Source organism: Hyla sarda, chromosome 1, assembly GCF_029499605.1.
Source record: "Hyla sarda isolate aHylSar1 chromosome 1, aHylSar1.hap1, whole genome shotgun sequence".
NCBI lineage: Eukaryota > Metazoa > Chordata > Amphibia > Anura > Hylidae > Hyla > Hyla sarda.
This window is the reverse complement of record NC_079189.1, coordinates 101455186-101476020: the sequence shown is the minus strand read 5'-3', so window position 1 is coordinate 101476020 and position 20835 is coordinate 101455186. Positions and strand designations below refer to the sequence as shown.

The following is a 20835-nucleotide window of genomic DNA, read 5'->3' as shown; positions in this document are numbered from 1 at the left end:
CCAAAATAAGGTGCTGTGTTGTTTACGGAATGTTTACACATTTGTTGAAAAAAATTTAAGCATCCAACATTTTTTTTTACTTCATTGGTTACATATTAAAGGGAATCGGTCAACAGTTTTACTTGCATTAACCCATACGTACAGGCTTATAGTGTGGGTGACACTGCCGGTTTTCTTTATATGCTAAACCCCCAGGCCTCAAGTGCAGTTGATGTCAAGCCCACTTCCTCCTCCAGCATATTCATAACCCTCCTTCTGTCTTCTGATGTTGACTACTGCGCATTCGTCACTTTTGGGTGTACCCTGATGACAGATTCCCTGGATCATGTACTTCTAAATATTATGTGCGAAGATTACACTGTTGTAGCTGCTGTGATATGATACCTTCACATAACAAATCTGCATGGGGTTTCTAAATGTATAGTTTGCTGGTGTTTAGCGACTGGAATAAGAGTATACTAAAAGGGAATTTGTCAGCAGTATTTTTTGTTAAGAGCTACATAAACTTTTCTAAAGCTGTTAGGGTGAATCAGTCAAGGAGGTGCTGGGAGGTAAAAGCTAGAGCAGGGGTGTGCCAGGGTGTGGCACTTGAGTACCCTGGCTCTGCGTCCTTGACACTAGTTTAAAGGGGTATTCCAGGAAAAAACTTTTTTTTATATATTAACTGGCTCCAGAAAGTTAAACAGATTTGTAAATTACTTCTATTAAAAAATCTTAATCCTTCCAATAATTATCAGCTGCTGAAGTTGATTTGTTCTTTTCTGTCTGGCAACAGTACTCTCTGCTGACATCTCTGTCTGTCTCGGGAACTGCACAGAGTAGAAGAGGTTTGCTATGGGGATTTGCTTCTACTCTGGACATTTCCCGAGACATGTGTCATCAGAGAGCACTTAGACAGAAAAGAACAGCTCAACTTCAGCAGCTCATAAGTACTGAAAGGATTAAGATTTTTTAATAGAAGTAATTTACAAATCTGTTTAACTTTCTGGAGCCAGTTGATATATATAAAAAAGTTTTTTCCTGGATAACCCCTTTAAGGAATAAAAAGGAGATTTTATAAGTTTGCCAACCACCATCAGCCAATTAAAAGGTGCAGTTCTCCTTTATACCCTAACAGCTATACAACTGTGTCAGATGAACGATGAGGGTCCTAGAGGTCTGACCCCTATCAATCATAGAGTGATATCATAATCTAGTGAGACAATACCCCCTTAAATTGTCATCGATTTCCTTATCTGAGACCTAACACAAAGCTTCTACTTCCTTAATAAGATATATACTGTCTCTCAGGTTTAGTTATACATAATAATTACTACTGCTGCTGCCAGGAGGGGACCAGCCGTCATCACCCGGCTACCCAGGTTATTCATCTCGCATCAAGGACTGTACCATTGGGTCAGAGTTAGTGGTCCTTATCGGACCGTACATCTTTTACTAGCTGGCAGTTACTATTACCAGCTGCATCGCTGTGTATTTATTTTATTCCTACATCTGTATCCCCTGATGAACCCTGCATTGCTTCACATTATCCCTGTTGCAGGGGGGAGAAACGTGTCGGGAATATTAACACTTATTTTGTGTGTATTGGCACAGATGGTGTCTTGTAGGATATTTGGTTTTTGTGATAGGTGATGGTTTGGAGCCCAATATCACTTGTCTGTGCTCTAATTTCCATCCTACCTATACCTGATTTATTTTCTATTGTTTTTTGAGGACTACTTATCTTATCATCAATACTAATAAAGGTTAAGTTTTAACGAGCTAACTATTCTGCTTCTGTGAACACTTATACATAATAATTACCCATGGACTTAGGTAAAATATAGGTCTACTATCTACCGGTATTAGTTTTAGAAAAAATGTAAAAATGCATGCAAGTGATTAAATCTATCCAACACTATGAGTTAACCTAAAACATGAACAGATCCATGACATGTAACACTGATAGAAAAATATGAGTTTGTCTTAACAGAAGCAGTTGTTCTAGTAAGCAGTGACAGTTCTCACAAGCAAGACTTGCACATTGCGTGTTTAAGTACATACACCGTTAGTTGTTGCAAGGTATCCATAAAGTTGTAGACGCTTACATACACCAACAAGGCCCAAGTGAAGTGTCACATTTCAGAGTCAAGTCGTGAACAGCAAGATAAAAGGGAAGAAGACAAACAGAATAGGTTAAGGCATGCACATCTCTCAATATTTACAGACGATAGAAAACAGACAGATGGAGCACAATTTACAATGTAACACAGATCAAGTAAGTTTATAGTCTGAGTGGTATAGATAAAAACAGGACATGTAACTTACCTTTTATTAAATAACTTCAATAACATCAGAATTATACATATATCAATGGTTCCACATGATAATAATGGACACTTACCACATAGGTGTTCTATAGAGAGTACAATGAAAAGTCTATTTTATTTTTGATACATACGTGTCACCAGAGCTCACTAGTTACATTGAGGGTGTTATACATCAAACAGACCATTATTTTGGCCTGTGCGACCACAGTCCTCTTCATAATACAGTCAGCAGTTTATAGAAGCCAGACTGTTCCCCGAAATGTTGACTGTCTTGAAGAATGAACATCTCTCTAAAGATGGCCACACATATTGTATAAAATGTGCATGGAAGGTCTCATGATTGTCCCCTGATGGGGAGATGTATTGAGCATGTTATCGGAGGATGGTCTAGTAGAACCTTATTCTCTCTCCACCAACAGTTATCTAATATGTATATCTATTTTCAAATAAATCCTATGTAGCATCATTTTTCAACCACAGATATGGGAGTATGACCGTAGGATCAGATGACTCTAGATTTGGTTGTAGTCTATAACCATGGAACACATTAACCTGCATCAGAGCTGTAGACAGAAAATGTTACAATGGGCCTCATTTACTAAGAGTGTCATTTACTAAGTTTTTACTAGTGGGAAATGTTTCAGACTTGCATGAATCCTCTTTATTTACTATAGGGAAAAGTCGGAAAAATTTTCTGACCAGCTTTTTCTAGGTGGAAATTTCCAGCTATTTATCCACATGATTTTCTGTGAATTCAATAGTAAATAGGTTGTGAAACCACACCCTTTTTTGGGTCTACCACGCCCCCTCTGCGACAGACCACGCCCACTTTAGGCTTTTCACAGTGCAATGTCGGGTTTGTCGGATTTTCCTGACGCACACTGTCGCAGACATGTCTCAGACACTCAGCGCCCAAAAAAATCTGACAAAAACTGGTTGGTTTCAGATTAGTAAATGAGGCCCAATATCTTTATTGCATTAAAGTCCCTAAACCTACATTATTCACTTCAACATTAACTGCTCTGCCAAGGCCATACTAGTTTTGAAATAAAAATATCAAATATAAATTTTATATCTTAAAAAAAAAAAAAAAATATATATATATATATATATATATATATATATATATATATATATCCAGAATATCTTTTTTTTTTTTTTTTACCATTTTCAGACATAGGAAACTCAACATAAAGTTGATACTGAATGTTAAAAAAGACATAAAAATTCCCAAATACTGCCCTATCTTTTACAATGATACCCTGCTAGAAACGTGGTTTGTTCTTTGAGGTGAGAAAAAGGAAGCAGGTTTCCCACATAGTAGTCCCTGTCCCTTACAGTAAATGACAGCAGTCACATTTCTCATTCTTATGGCAAAGTTGATCTTTCCCTGTGGTGTTTGTTATATCCCATGGATACAGGTCTTCCACCATTATTAAGGACCAGCTAACTGCTGTAAAGCTCAGCTGGTTCACACATGCTGGGTGGTCCCAAACAGAAACCGCAGCTGAAACCCCCTGGGCAACTGCACTTGAACTGGTTTTTCATGCATCTCTTTTCTATGTCTATGTAAACTTGTTAGGGATTCGTACTCCCATTAGTGAATATGTATATATATATATATATATATATATATATATATATATATATATATATTGACATGGTACATTTAAATGCTCATCAGTGAATCCATCTTTAAAACAAGCTGTTTTGTCTTTTGCATACACAGAAGGGGACCATTTTGCTACCAGCTCAATACAAGAGGACTTTATATAAAGTTTAGCCACAGTTTATGCCCTAAATGCCTGATAGGTGCCAGTCTAAGTCTGGTTCTTTCATCTATATGTCCCATATTCACCATTTTGAGGTGGCTACCAATGGCAGTTTTTTCCTATTGCAACCAGATGCGTAAATTAACGTTTCCAAATAAATGACCCGAACCTATCCTGCATTCATGGCATATCCTGCAAATTCTGTCTTTCTGTGAATCTACTGATAATACTTTCCTTGTGGTGCAGGTGTTCCTAAATTTTGTGGTTAAAGGGGTACTCTGCCCCTAGACATCTTATCCCCTGTGTAAAGAATAGGGGATAAGATGTCTGATCGCGTTACGTCCCGCTCGTGACATCATGCCCCCTCAATGCAAGTCTATGGGAGGGGGCGTGATAGCGGTCACGCCCCCTCTCATAGACTTGCATTGACGGGGCATGGCCGTGACATCACGAGCGGGGAGTGACCGTGATGTCAAAAGCCTCCACCCCGCATCACCAGTCATCCGGCACAGAGCAAAGTCCGCTCGGTGCACAGGATGTCTGGGGTCCAGTAGACGAGATAGCGGGGGTCCCGCCGCTCCTTTGGATAGGGGATAAGAGGGTCTAGGGGCAGAGTACCCCTTAAAATTCGACTGTGTTACAAATCTTCAGAATAAAGGGGAATTCACATGCAGCAGATTTGTTGCAGAAATTTATTTTATTCATCCTCAACCATATAATAGATAATGATTTTCAGCTGCAGAAATGTCTGCAACAAATCTGCAATGTGTAAATTCCCCTTACTTTTGTTTAACCTTCTAATGACATCTAAATGTGTTATTTATAAACTTTACAAAGAGAAGAATGGGTTGTTTGGTGCATGAACAAAATAATCTATAACCATTTCTTCCAGTTAAATGTACATTCAGTGTTTGCTCCCTCAAAAGTATTTCTTTGGCTTTTCCTACTGTACAAAATAACTAGAGCATTAATGCTAATCCCATCTGAGATAACACATCTGTCCTATTGTGCCTTAAGCAAACAAAGTTTTTGGAAAACAATGTGCAACAAAAGGAACGAGCTCATTTAATGATCGCAGGTTTCCACATAATGATCGTAATGATGACGTACAGTGCTGAGAATATGACAACCACTTATGCAATATAAATGTCCCTGTTGTCCTACTTTTACATTAATCATATGGTAGTAATTATAATTTTACCAAATAAAAACCAGATGAGCACACATAAAATATCTAAAAAATTTTATGCAATTCATGTGACCGATGGATCTGGACGTTGAGTTGGAATTAAACAAGAAACTGGTGTGAATAGAAAGCCTTCCTTACCCTACTAGACATTGCCTCAGATCGCAAATGCCAATAGATCAGAATTTTAGCACAATCTGCGGCAAACAACTTGACCTATACCATATTTATACCATGATACCTCAAGCTACAATGGCCTCAGATTACAATATTTTCAACTTGAAACCATACTCAACATACAATGCCAGAAACTGTCCAGATCCATAGCTCATGTGAATGGCTGGAAGACCAATCAGAGTGGGCATTTCACTGGTAAAACCCCTATATTATTGAAATGCATGAACTGATTTGCTGTCTAGTAGTGCAACCCTACAGTATAGAGAGGTCCTGTACTGCTCTTAACCTGTTACTGGACTAGCTGCTCCAGGTGAGGCTAACTCCAAATTCTATGTCTGAAACATGGTGTGTACTATAGAGGGTCCTGAAAAAGCGTATTTTCTCTCTATATAATGTGATTTTCACAACACTGGGACCCCCTGCGATATCCCGTACGGGGACCTGGCATTACCGAGGCTTTTTACGGCTAATGCGTGTGTCGTCGACCTCACTGAGGTCGACGACACAACCCCTCTATACAGCTCTATGGGAAAAGCAGGGATGTGTGTTGGCCGTGGTGTCATGCTGCAGCCGACACCCCTCCTGTACAGAAGATCGCAGGGGGTCTCCCTGCGATCAGACACTTATCCCCTATCCAGCAGATGGGGATAAGTGTCTATGGCTGCAGGTATATATATATATCATTCTATAAAGGCTACCTATTGAGTATTATAAGCATTATTAAACATGTTACCAGTTGTGCACACTTTTCCTCTTCTCCTTTCCGTTCTTTCTTTTCATTTTTCCTTCGGAATATTTCCTGCAGCTGAAAAAATAAATAAGACAAAAAAACAAACAAGTTGTAGAACTGTATAATAGTGATAAAGACATTTTTTTTTTTATTGTAATTTATTGAGCCCAATGGACCAAATACTGCAGATTTTGGAATCTCTCCGCCACAGGGAGGGGTTTTGGCTGGGTTCCCAGTTCCTAAAAAGTTGCAGTGTATTTTATTTTACATGCACAATCTTGTTTGTAATCAGTAAAAAAAAGGTTGCATTGAAAATATTCATGTAAAAATAAATGTGATGAAAATATTTACACTGTTTGAATTGGACTTTAGCAACAACAATGGGAACCAGTTTATGATTAGGCTGGACCATCATCTTATATAAACACAAAATATATTAACCCCTTAACGACGCAGGACATAAATGTACGTCCTGGTGAGGTGGTACTTAATGCCGGAGCGATGCTCGGGTCATGCGCGGCAGGTCCCAGCTACTGATAGCAGCCAGGGACCCGCCGGTAATTAACCCCTCAGATGCCGTGATAAATACAGATCACGGCATCTGCAGCGCTGCGGACACATCTCCTCACCTGCCTCCGCTGCCTTCCACGGGTCTTCTGCTCTGGTCTGAGATCTAGCAGACCAGAGCAGAAGATGAACGATAACACTGATCAGTGCTATGCCCTATATGAACAGTATTAGCAACCAAATGATTGCTATAAATAGTCCCCTATGGGGACTATTAAAGTGTAAAAATAAAAGTAAAAAAAGTTTTTTAAAAAGTTTAAAAAAATTTGAAAAATCCCCTCCCCCAATAAAAATGTAAAATGTCCCATTTTCCCCATTTCAGCCCTAAAAAGTGTAGAATTAATTTTTTATAAACATATTTGGTATCGCTGCGTGTGTAAATATCCAAACTATTAAATTATAATGTTAATGATACCGTACAGTGAGCGGCGTGAACGCAAAAAAAAAAAAGTCCAAAATTGCTGCTTTTTTATAACATTTTATTCCCCAAAAATTGATTTAAAAAAATGTATTAAAAGTTTTATATATGCAAATATGGTATCAATAAAAAGAACAGATCACGGCACAAAAAATGAGCCCTCATACCGCCGCTTATATGGAAAAATGAAAAAGTTATAGGTCTTCAAAATAGAGGGATTTTAAACGTACTAATTTGGTTAAAAAGTTTGCAATTTTTTTTAAAGCGCAACAGCAATAGAAAAGTATGTTATCATGGGTATCATTTTAATCATATTGACCCAAAGAATAAAGAACACATGTCATTTTTACCGTAAATTGTACGGCGTGAAAACGAAACCTTCCAAAATTTGCTAAATTGGGGTTTTCTTTTTAATTTCCCCACACAAAAAGTATTTTTTTAGTTGCACCATACATTTAATGGTAAAGTGAGTGATGGCATTACAAAGGACAACTGGTCGCGCAAAAAACAAGTCCTCATACTAGTCTGTGGATGAAAATATACAAGAGCTTTAATTTTTGGGAGGCGAGGAGGAAAAAAACGAAAACGTAAAAATAAAATTGTCTGAGTCCTTAAAGGGGTATTCCAGGATTTTTTTTATTTGACTATGCTACAGGGGCTGTAAAGTTAGTGTAGTTCATAATATAGTGTCTGTACCTGTGTGTGACGATTTTCTCACAATTCTTCTGTGATTTTCACTCCAATATTTATTTTTACCAGCATACAAAATGACTGTTGTCCCAGGTTGCAATGCGGCCGAGACCTGACTCACTAGTCAGCTGATGACAGGGAGCCTGTCTGCTTCAATGGGTGGAGGGATGCAACTAATACAACAGCTGGAGGCACCCTGATTGAAAACCACACTGATTTGAACGGATGCAGCTCATTCATGTTTCAATGGGTGGGGTGGCTGATGTGTGGGAGGGAGGAAGATGGAATTGTGGGATTTGTAGTCAAAAAAAGAAAGGTCAAACAGGAAATACTGGTTCACAAACAGCTATCCACAGTGTTATGGTAATCTCACAACATAGCCATTTAGCCCCAAGACAAGCTCAGATCCTTCCTAAGCATGTCCATTACTGTCTGCCAGGTACATACTAAAATCCCCTTATGGTGGAGAACCCCTTTAAGGCCAAAATAGACTGAGTCCTTAAGGGGTTAAAAGATATATAGCCCAAATTTTTGTTATACCAAAAAAAAAATAATATCTTCATGCAGTCATGCTGTAGGATGATGTACAATGTAATAAAGAAGAGATTTGAACTACAACAAAAATAAGGAATTGTACTACTTCATAAAATCGTATACTGATCATTCTGCTTCCATGAAGCCCTTTTGTAACATTAAATCCATACACAATATCTATATAGATGTTTTCATATAGGTGTGACTTGTTTTTAACTACTTATAGCAGAGACTCTGCAGTTGGTCGGAATTAGTATTTTGTAGGAAGCAGTGTTAATCTGGGGGGATACTCTGCTGAGAACCAGCAACTCAAATATCATCTCTCCACACCGAGTCATTTGTCTGCATAGTAGGCACCAAGCATACCTGCAGATCTTTTTTCATACTGTCAGCACAATTCAATTAAATGATTAGGATTTTTGTATGTTGGTAAGATTCCTTTGTGGTGCTGTACACATCATTACTTAATCAATGAGCAACTTTTTCAGGGGGCTTTAATAGAAAAAAAAAACTTACAAGAAACAACCATAACACCGTGTAGTATCAGAAATCAGATAACCCAGAATAAAAAAGAACAAAACAGAAATGTCATTTTGACTCCTATTCAAAACAATTCACAAGGTTTTAACTGCGGCAAGCTAAATGGATGCAATATGAAGCACGGATGTGATCTTTTGACTCCATGTTGGTGACTTTTTTTGTTTTTTATGGTAATTTTTCAGGGCTCTGTAAAGCTCCGTAAAAGAGCTCTGCAACCTGTTAGTTCTGCCCATTGCACATTTATTTTTGGTTCACGTCACAAAGTTTACAAGTTTGTCCGATAAAGTCAGTCTGAACACTCCACCCAGGCAGATCAAAACTTTTGGCATGTCCCTGGGATGTGTAAAAAGTTTTTTTTTCTATTACATGTACTGGTTTCACAAATAATGTTAAAATAATGGAAAACTATTGCTGTCATTTTTGATTAAAACGGAATATGACTTCTCCTTATACATATCCTGCTCGCTTTGATAAAAAAAATAATAATAATCTGCATTAGAAACTGCAGTGGTGATGTGTCATCCTAAGACCTGTTTTCCATACAGATTTTTGTGGCATTTTTTTTTTTGCAACACCATTTACTTTACATTTGCTGTGTAATCCTTGCCTTAAAGGGGTACTTTGCCCCTAGAAGGTGATCACCAGTCAGTGTGGTTTAATATAAAAACAGTGAAGGAGTCACACCACACAAAAACAAAAGTTTTAGATTTTAGAAAAACAGACTTGAATGAGATTCGTCATAAATTAGTCCCTTTCAGACTGGAACGGATTACATGGAGTCCAGGAGAAATGGGACTACTTAAAAGACGCATTATTGAAGGCAACAGAAAACTGCATTAGACTTGTCAGTAAAAGCAGAAAAAGGTAGAGATCACTGTGGTACTTAGCAGAAGTGGCCAAAATCATAAAAAACAAAAGGCCAGCATTTAGTAATTATAAAACAACCCAGAGCAAGGAAGATATGGAAATCTAGAAGACTAGGCAGGAAGAGTTATAAGAACTTCTAAAGCACAGGCAGAAGAAAAACTAGCTCAGTCTGTAAAAAAAGGGGATAAGACATTCTTCAGATATATAAATGAAAAAAGGAAATTAAAACTGGGTATAACTAAATTGAAAACAAATGAAGGAAGGTATGTAGAAGAGAATAAGGGGCTAGCCGACTGCCTTAATGAATACTTCTGTTCAGTTTTTACAGAAGAAAAAGAAGGAAAAGGACCTCCATTAGGGAGGAAGACTATTGAATTGTTTGGTGCATGTGTCTTTACAGAGGAAGAGGTTCTATGTTTGATATCTAAAGTGAAGAAAAATAAGTCAAAGGGGCCTGATGGGATACACACAAAATTATTAAAAGAGCTTAGTGGTGAGATAGAAAAACCATTAAAATATTTATTTAACTAATCACTGGTAGCAGGAGTCATCCCAGAAGATTGGAAATTAGCAAATGTTGTGCCCATTCACAAGAAAGGTAGTAGGGAGGAATCAAGCAACTATAGGCGAGTAAGTCTGACATCAATAGTGGGGAAATTAATGGAAACCCTAACCCTATAGGATTGTGGAACATCTAAAATCCCATGGATTGCAAGATGCAAAACAACATGGGTCTACTTCAGGGAGATCATGTCAAACAAATCTTACTGAATTTTTTGACTTGGTGACTAAAATAATAGATGGCGGAGGGGTAGTAAACATCTCATATCTAGATTTTAGTAAGGCTTTTGACACTGTCCCATATAGGAGACTTATCAATAAACTACAGTCATTGAGCTTGGACTCCCATATTGTTGAGTGGATTAGAAAGTGGCTGAATGACAGACAACAGAGGGTTGTAGTCAATGGAGTATATTCAGAGCAAGGTCTTGTTACCAGTGGGGTACCTCAGGGATCTGTACTGGGACCAATATTGTTTAATATCTTCATTAGTGATATCGCAAAAGGTCTCAATGGTAGGGATCGACCGATATCGTTTTTTTAGGGCCGATACCGATAATTGGTGCATGTTAGGGCCGATAGCCGATAACTTATACCGATATTCCGGTATAAGTTATCGGCTATTTAACCCCCTGCGACACCGCTGCAGATCATTGATTTAAAGCAGGTGCTTTAAATCAATGATCTGCAGTGGCTTTTGCGGGGCCATAGGCCGCCGCCGCCACCACCCGCTTCTCTCCCCTACCTGTCAGAGTGGTCCGGGCCATCCATCCTTCCTGCCTGTAGTGTCCGGGGGCCTTCCGGGTGGAGGGTGGTCCGGTCCGGGCTGTCCTTCTCCGGCGGTCATCTTCTCCACTCCGGGCAGGCTTCGGCCTAGTACGCTGCATAGACGCCGCTGCTCAGTGACGCCCGTGCGCAGTGACGCCCGTGCGCAGCGACGCACCTGACGTCACGGCGTAGCGGCGTCTATGCAGCGTACTAGGCCGGAGCCTGCCGGAGTGGAGAAGACCGTGGGAGAAGAAGGACAGCCCGGACCGGTTCACTCTTCACCCGGAACGCCCCCGGACACTACAGGCAGGAAGGATGGATGGCCCGGACCACCCCCATTAAGGGTAAGTTTAATTTTTTTATTGACTCGGAGGGTGGGGGAGGGGCCCGACCGGTATAGCGGTATGGGCAAAAATCCATACCGGTATACCGCCTAGCATCACGGTGGGGGGTGCGACGCGTTGCGGTGGGTCGGGGGTGCGGTGCGGCGGGTCGAGGGGGTGGCGGTCGCGGTGCAGTGGGGGCGGTGCGGGGCATTATCGGCTTATCGGCAAGATAATTGCCGATACCGATAATGCCCAAAATCGTGATTATCGGCCGATAATATCGGGCATACCGATAATCGGTCGATCCCTACTCAATGGTAAGGTGTGTCTTTTTTCTGATGACACAAAGATATGTAACAGGGTTGATGTACATAATGAATGCCAAATGGAAAATTATTTAGGAAAACTAGAAGAATGGTCAGAACTCTGGCAACTGAAATTTAATGTGTACATGTGTAAGATAATGCATCTGGGGCGTAAAAACCCTCGGGCAGAATATAGAATATTTGACAAAGTGCTGACCTCAGTATTTGAGGAGAGGGATTAAGGAGTAATTATTTCAGAAGACTTAAAGGTAGGAAGACAATGTAATAGAGCAGCAGGAAACGCTAACAGAATGCTTGGATGTATAGGGAGAGGTAAAAGCAGTAGAAAGAGAGAAGTGCTCATGCTGCTGTACAGAACACTGGTGAGACCTCACTTTGAGTATTGTGCGCAGTACTGGAGGCCGTATCTCCAAAAGGATATAGATACTCTAGAGAGAGTTCAGAGAAGATCTACTAAACTAGTACATGGATTGCAGGATAAAACTTACTAGGAAAGGTTAAAGGACCTTAACATGTATAGCTTGGAAGAAAGAAGAGACAGAAGGGATATGATAGAGACTTTTAAATACATAAAGGGAATCAACACGGTAAAGGAGGAGAGCATATTTAAAGAAGAAAAACTACCACAAGAGGACATAGTTTTAAATTAGAGGGGTAAAGGTAATATCAGGAAGTATTACTTTACTGAGAGAGTAGTGGATGCATGGAATAGCCTTCCTGCAGAAGTGGTCGCTGCAAATACAGTGAAGGAGTTTAAGCATGCATGGGATAAGCATAAGGCTATCCTTAATATAAGATAGGGCCAGGGACTATTGATAGGATTCAGATTGTTGGGCAGAATATATGGGCCAAATGGTTCTTATCTGCCGACACATTCTATGTTTCTATTATTGCTGTCTAAGGTGTAAGTTTAATAAAAAAATGGATAAATTAACTGATGCTTAAAAACAAATGCCACACAGCATAATCTGTTTCCAATTAACTTATATTATAAATAAAAAAATTACTATAATGGATCAGTTTTTTTTTTGTGTGCATACAAAATAGCGTGGTCAAATACGTTTTTACATGCAGCAAAATTAAACGGACCATTTTAATTGTAAAAAAGGAGACAAAACATTGCGTGAACTTAGTCTTAACAGAAATATTTTCTGAGATTGAAGTCCTTGGATTCCTCGTGTAGTTTTCATTTGGCAACACAGCTTATAAAGTGGCGCATTTAGCCGTAACCTGTGAATAATGTTTATGGTGCTAGAACAGCCATTAAAAGGTGCACTTGCATAAGGTTACATCTTTTCTACACTAATGTAAAATTGTGATGGTGCTGTCATCTGGAATGAGCTGACGAGAGCTGCTGTTGGTTTAGCAAGTTTTTCTTATCTCTCCATTTCTTCTTATACATACAGCACACTTCTGGAATCCGATCACCTCATGCTCAGCTTGTAAAGTGATGGTTTTTAGGAACCTCTCTCCAAATTGCCATCTTCCATGAAAGCTCCAAGAATGTTTCTTTTTCACATTCCTCACAACCGTCATTATCCGTCAGTCCCAAACAAATGATCCTTTTATTTTTCTTTTGCAGAGTTCATTTACTGCCACAGAACATTTTTGGATTTGTCAGCTTCCATGTCTGCTTCTTTGCTGTGAGTCATTCAGATCCTGATAGCTGTCTTTCTCTTAGCTCTTTAAGCGTCTTGTATTACACACATCATGGACAGAATTCGGTCACTGTCGGGTGACTTAGATGTAGCTAATTTAGTTTCATTCAGACGTGGCCATTGTTGTTTTTTTCCATACAACCCTTTCTTGTATTATGTCTTTCTAACTCAGGTTGATAGTTCAACATCCATATCAGAGTGAACTGGAGAGCCAAAGGTTGCCAACTCTGGCCTAGAGATTATTCATAAAGATGGCCACACACAGGTTGATCCTGTTTAGATTGCTAGGGAAACTCTTCATGTCAGCCATGTAGAACAGACCTGAACATCTAACCAGCTCTTCATTTTACCTTCCTTTTTTTCGACTGGCTGAAGACAGATATCTGCTGTGGGCCAAACAATTTTTTCATGCCAATAATTGTAATGTCCATTTATTGTTTTTTTGTATTTTTCTGTTTAAGTGTGTATTCACACACTAGGATGTTCTGAGCAGTTTGCTATTCTCCCTGGATAGGGAATAGTTAATGCTCTGAACCAATGAGAACTCGGGTGGGTTATTTTAACCAGAGTTCTCCTTCATTCTGTGCCGGTTATTTGTGCAATACACTTCCATGACTGAGTTTTAGCCATGGTTAAATAGTCTTGTTTATTGTGGATTTTAGTCTGTGTTACATATGTCGGTTTTTAGGATAATGTATGTCCGTTCTGCTTAGTCTGTGTTCACACTGTGTTAGTCTTGCTTGTTACCTGTGCTCTGTATGTTATAATTCCTGTTTGGTATCCTGGAATCTATTCAGACTCATCCGGTTCTGTCTAGTGTTTCCTGGAGTCTATCCAGACTCATCCGGTTCTGGTCTAGTGTTCTATGTATTATATTTCTGTTTCCTAATAGCTTAGCATCCTGATCACACGGTTGTGTGTGCCCGCTGGCTAGTAGTCTATTTGGCTTTATTATGCTGTCTACTCCTTTATTGAAGTGGGTGTTCAGTTTGCTTCTGTTCTGTGTCCTAGTGTGAACAGTGTTCTATGTTCCTGATTAGTTTGGTGTTTTTGCATTCAGTTCTTCCGTTTATCCCGTGCATCTCTTGGATTCTGCTGCATACTTGGTGCATGCCTAGTCTAGTTCATTTTATCATATCTGCTGTTTATCTGGATTCCGGTTTATGAACTGTTTGTTAATACACAATATTCTGCCCTGTTTGTATATTTAGATTCTGTCTGGTATATCTGGTTGTCTGCTTTTTTCCCTGTTCTGTTTCTGGCCTGTGACTGACTATGTTTATTATTTGTTTTTACGCCACTGCACTTTAGGGCAGGGAGGGACCGACTCCAAGTTGTCGATCCACCTTTTAGGGGGGATGGGCAAGCAGGCAGGGAGAGTGTATATAGGGACAGCTTAGGGGACACTCTCCCTGTCCTTCCAGTCGGTCATGACAATAATCCAATAAAGCAGGTGATATTTAACATGCTTCCATTGCAACACTCTATCTGCAGTGTTTTACAGTGAGTAGACCCATGCTGAATTAGCCTAACTTGACTTGGATGAAATCTCCAATTACACTCTGTTTTGTATGGTATGTGTCCCATGGTTAACTACAAGAAATGTCTCCTAGTTCAAGTGCCCTATTGAAAACTATCCCCATGCTGTATCCGACAATGATAGAAAGTGAAAACAATGGTACAAATAACTGTATCCTTTTTTAAATTAAATCTATTGAGGATCCTGAATCGGCGTAGAACTATACATACATAATAAACAATAGAGAACAACTAGGAGAATATCCATAGTTCATTGGGTTTTTATTTCTTTGTGCTTTATAATACATCATAATACTAAAACTGCTTCATTGTATTTGTAACTGCCTTCAGAATGAGGAAAGATTAAAAGCAACATAGTTACATTAGTATCACTAAAACAAAGTTCCCATTTGTCTGGGATTGTAGAACACTTCTGGGTATCACCAAGGTCTTTAGTGTGGAAATGGTAGTAATGAAGTTTCAGCAGCTGTTTAATTGTATCTGTTAGACAAAAGGAACCACGGACTGGATGTTTATGGATGGAGCAAACCTTACACTGAGTAATGTTATTCAATCAATATGTGATAATAAGAGGAGGGGATGACCTTGGGGGACTAGTTAACCAACAATGTTCTCACTTCGGTGCTAAGAGAATTGGAGAATTTTGGTTTGGTATTTAATCGTAATAGAAAATGATGACATTGCGTATAAAAAAATTAGCAGCCTAAAGTATGTTATATATGATACAAGAAAATCCTCCTCCTATTCAAACTGTGTCTTGGTAGGCTGAGTAGTTTTAACTGTAGAGGGGTTATCTTACGGAGTGTATGGATACTGCTGAATGATAGGGCCTTGTTCAGAGGAATATAGGGGAAGGGGTGTATTCAGATTAGGGAAAGTGACAGACCTGCCTAAAAAAAAAATGTGCCTTTATTGTAGAGTCACCCATGCCGTACTTTGCTGCGTATTTTCCTACCCATTGAAGTCAATGGGTAGTAAAATCAGCTGCATATTTTGCTACTCATAGACTTCGATGGGAAGGAAAATACACAGCAGCATATACACAGCAAAACACGGCATGTGTGACCCTGCCCTACCCTAAAGGTATGCTTAAAACTGCATATTGTTCAGGTTAGGGCATTCCAGAGAACTGATGCAGCACAGGAAATGTAGTGGAGACATTAGAGGGAGGTTTGGATTATGAGGGATGTTCCTCTTAGATTACTGTCAAAACACAGATATCAGGGTGGAAAAACCAAGATGAGGAAGCAGATGTAAAGAGTTACAACACTGTGGAGAGCTTTGTGGGTAAGGGTAGGTTCACATCTATACCACACAACGATTTGTGGTATGCCACAAATGGATGTACCAAAAAAAGACCAATTTGGCTCAATGTTGCATACGTTTTTGTGGTAAACATTTTTGTTTGTGGTATACGTTTGTATACATTTGTATCCGTTTTAAACAGATACTTTTTTTGTTAATATCTTAAACTATGTAACAACTGTAAAGAAAAAAAAACTGAAAACAAAAAACAACAAACCATATAACACACCATACCACACAATACGTCACTAATTCAATAATATACTTCTATGGAAAAAAAATCATATACCACAGCATAGATTTTTTTTTTCCATTTATGGGTATACCTTATCATACCTTTAAGTACTGTTTAAATATATCTTGTGGCATACTGCTGTGGTACAAATGTGAACCAGCCCTTACAGTGATGAGTTTAGATTTTAAAGTGGATGGGCAAGCAGGGAAGTGACTGGCACAGGGGGGAGGCAATGGTGTAAAAGCTGTCAGAAAGTAGAGTAGTTAAGAGTTACAGTAATCAAGACAAGAATGTATGTGTGCAAAAATGTGAACTTTAGCTTTTTCCATAGTGAGAAAAGAGAAGATTCTGCTGATGTTTATGAGGTGCAGGGCCAACGAGTAAGCAAGTGATTGATAATAGGGAATGAAGGACAGAGTCAAACATGACGACAAGACAACGGGCATGCTTCCTATGAGAAATGGGGGTACCACACACTGAATCGAAATATCAGATTTATGTAGTAGATGGTAGTAAATCTAAATACCATCTGGGGCTGTAAAGTGTTGTATGTACAATTACCCTGAAAACCCATATACAGAATTTCACAAGTACACTGGAACCACTCTATTGTTTATTACTGGATGAGAATGAAAGCTTTCCTAGTTTTTGTAAGTCAACATATTTTAGTGTGGGAGAGGTGCCAACACTAAGCTGTCAGCTGTTCAGGAATTTCCACATGTTCTTGGGATGTCAATTACACCAAGTTGAACACCAGTATAACTTAACCTGCCTTGACTCTATATAGGGGCCACAGCAACCAAGGCCACCAGTTTAGTTCAAGAAAGATTACACTTAAATCCCACTATCACGCTCATGTTAATATTAAAGGGGTAGTCCAGGAAACATTGTCTTTTATGATTCTGGTAGGGCAGGTGCTAAGACATAAAAAAACAAAAACAAAACTGTACTTACTTTCCTTGCCTACCATGCTGCTGCTATTTTCACTGAACCCTTCTAGGACTGAGGTCAGCACAAGCAACTGCATGCTCAATCAGTGCCTGGGACCCCGGGGCTCCATTAGAAAAGTGCCAGAGGAGGAAGGAAGTAGTAGTGTATTTTTAATGTCTTAGAACTTACATGAACAACTATTGTCAAAACAAAATGTTCACCCAAATACCTCTTTAACTTGCAGAGGTCCAAGATTCTAAGATATAATAATATCACAAACTGTACCAACTTGTAATAATGTGGACAGTAATAAGTGTTAAGGGGATAAGTGATAAATATATGATTGTTGAGGGAAGCAAAGTTCCCAGTGTTAACGAAACAGTATATGATCGCCAATAGGACTGACATAGACAGCCAAGTACAGGACTCGACTGTCACTGTCAGTCCCATACACAGTAAAGTTAGTGGTGGTCACGCAGGTGGGCAAATACTACAGTCACATGGCACTTGAGGACCACTGTTCTCTTGATTAGTGGAGGTCCCAGCTGTTGGATCATTAATTATCTTAAAGCGTAAGTCTAAAGTTATGCTGTGGATAGCTAATGTAGGCTGTTTGTCGAACAACCAATTTAATGTTTAAATGATGTACCATTTGGTGCCATCCAAGCCATAAGAATGGACTTTTTCAAATGAAAGTAATTAGCAAAATAATGCTGATGTTTAATTATGATCTTAAAAGTAAGTAAAACATATTTAGTATTTATTCTCTCTAGTGCCTCAATTTCTGCTTCTTTGTGGTGTTCCAGGGCAACTGCATATTTTGTAGGTATTTCAAAGTAGTATGAGGCCTCCACTAAGGCTTGAAGATCTGGCCCTTTCTCTTCCTACATTTTTATTATTTACTTGGATTGCTCCTGCTTGTGAAGGGAATGATTCCAGTAATAGGTATCCATTAGGGAAGGGCTTCTTAAAAAATTCTTATGCTACACGGTAAAATATACAATAGTATAGGTCTACTCAAAACTGTGTTCTCCCAAGTAAGGGATAACATGTTAACGTCTTCAAGGTGAAGTTCCTACATAATACCCGGTAATTATCAGGCAAACAAAGAATTTATTTTCATAGCTAGAGACATGTTCAATCTAAATAGACGTCACAACATTATATATCTTCACATAACCTTATATTTACTAAAAATAGAGAATTCTCTGATCTTGTTCGCAAAGCTAAAGCTGCATTTCTTTTGATGTTGGGGTAAGGCAAGACCTACACTTTGATTACAGACAATCCTGTTTGAAATACAGTTAAAAAAGAAATTATCCATTGGAAAAAGGAAGCTGATAAAGAATGGCTGGTTTCCAGGTATGGCAAGTAAACATTAATCTGTCCAGCCCCACTGGAACAAGTACGAAAACAAAGTGAAGAATGACGATCCTGCCGCAGCTGGACGCCCTTTAATGTTCAGTCACTTACCTGTAATTAGCACTTTCTACATCTGGACATCTTAATCTGCCTTAGTTACTGACTTAAAACATATTTTATTTTCTTTTGATATAGAAGAACTTGAAAAAAAGTCTTGTGATGTGGTTACGTTTAAAGTAGGGAAGAACTTTGATAGTGAACAAGCTGTTGAAATGCTGAAGCAAGTGTTGGCATCAGTGGGGCAGGTGTAGTCTTCTAATGTGGATTTAGGTGACAAGATGCTGCCGTGTCTATATAAATATTTCTACCTGCTGCATGAAATGGCGTTCAGAATCCATGATCTGGTATAAAAGTATAAAGCTTACCACCAAGAACTCCTCTCTGTCCACCATTTGATTCCCATCGGTGTCAAACATGTTGAAGGCAATCTTGAATCCGGCATGAGGTTCTAGAGAGTGTTTTAAAGAGGATTGTAAAAATGTAGTACATGAAACATTTTTCCATGTTATGTATATACTGCTTGAACGTTATGATATGTTTTAACATTCAGAGTTGATTTATATATAAATAGGAGAAGATCTCAGAACTTGGTAGAATGCTTGAAAACTTTTATTAAATAGAAGACCATAAAGGCACAGGTATACAACTTATGGAAAAGAATGAATGGTCTACGCGTTTCTGGCTGTTAACCCTTAGTCATGATGTATAGAATACTGAGGGTGCTAGGATCCTTTTCTATTTATCTGGACATTGGAGTCTTGCTTTGCCATACACAGTGGACATGTAAGCTATTTACCCCTCTATACTTGGTTGATTTATACATATACCATAAGGCTCAGTTTACATCATGTTTTCACCCTCCATAAGAGGTATATGTGGAGGAAATTTCCAGATGGAAGCCTCCAACAAATGTAGTTGTCAGCCCTAGGCTCTCATGTTTAAAATACCTATATCATGCCATATACATTATTGCAGGAAGCCTCTGCATGGAAAAAGATGCTATATCAATGTATACCAGTCTGATAGCTGTTTAAAGGTCACTCTTTGGGCATCCACTGCATGAATAGGGACCTGTGAATACATTTGCATATATGTCAGGAACTTTCCCAGCATGTATGCCAGAAAGATAATGCAATTAGTTTATACATAGCCTTAAAGGAGTACTCTAGTATTAAAAAATATTGATCTCCAAAAAAGGGCCACAAATCTCCCTGTTGCTGTATCTCAGGCACTCCCATAGGCAATGCATGCAGCAGTTTTTTTTTTTTTTACCCTAGAGTACTCCTTAAATCCCATTTTCAAGACCAGCAATTCAGTGATCTTAGTCACCAGCCATCATTCATTTGAAGGTAAGTCCAGGGTCATAATACATACTGCAAACTTCTTAAGCCGGTCATACACATGTTATAATGGTAGGTGGAAATAGTTGATTTTGGCAATTTGTAAATGACTGATTTGCGATGGCAATGGCAAACAAATGTCTGGCAAAAATGTGATTGGCTAATTCAGATTATTCTAAGCCTAGGTCGGCTGAAAAAAATTAGTGCATGGCATGAACATTTGCCACATTGCCCAAGCTCACTGTGATATTTTTTTTTTTTTAAATACCATAGTGATCTGGTCGTTTAGTCTAGCATGTTGCTGATGGAAACTTCCTTTAAACTTTTTTTATAAAGCTTTTTTTTGTATATATTTTTTTGAAATCTCAAATATTTTAAAAGCATTTAGAATGTATGTGAAGTACAAAGGCTCCCAATTCAGTTGTCTTTGCTGTGGGCTTTAAGGCAAAAGTTGCAGTTAATGAGGTGGATTATCTGACTCTTCAGTAGATGGTAAATCTGCTATTGCTTTATGGAGCGCTATTTGTACTTAGAGCTTTTCAATTAGCCATACAAGATTAACTCGTCACAAGTTAACAAGGTCTGAAGAGGCTTCTGCACTGTACCAGCCTCAAATTTGGAATACAAAGAAGCCT

At 38.8% G+C, this 20835-nt stretch overlaps 1 protein-coding gene across 5 annotated transcripts in view; it reads right to left on the bottom strand.

Annotated features, from left to right (window-relative positions):
• MICU3 (mitochondrial calcium uptake family member 3) overlaps positions 1 to 20835 on the bottom strand; it is a 167498-nt gene that overhangs the window by 44904 nt on the left and 101759 nt on the right. For 4 of the 5 annotated variants that reach the window (XM_056558741.1, XM_056558779.1, XM_056558768.1 and 1 more), the window contains exons 6-7: positions 19226 to 19308; positions 6178 to 6249 (exon numbers count right to left, since the gene is read on the bottom strand). In XM_056558741.1, coding sequence (XP_056414716.1) covers positions 6178 to 6249; positions 19226 to 19308 — 155 coding nt within the window. Of the gene's footprint in view, positions 1 to 2043; positions 2083 to 6177; positions 6250 to 19225; positions 19309 to 20835 lie in introns of all 5 variants that reach the window. The other variant, XM_056558751.1, reaches the window with a different exon arrangement.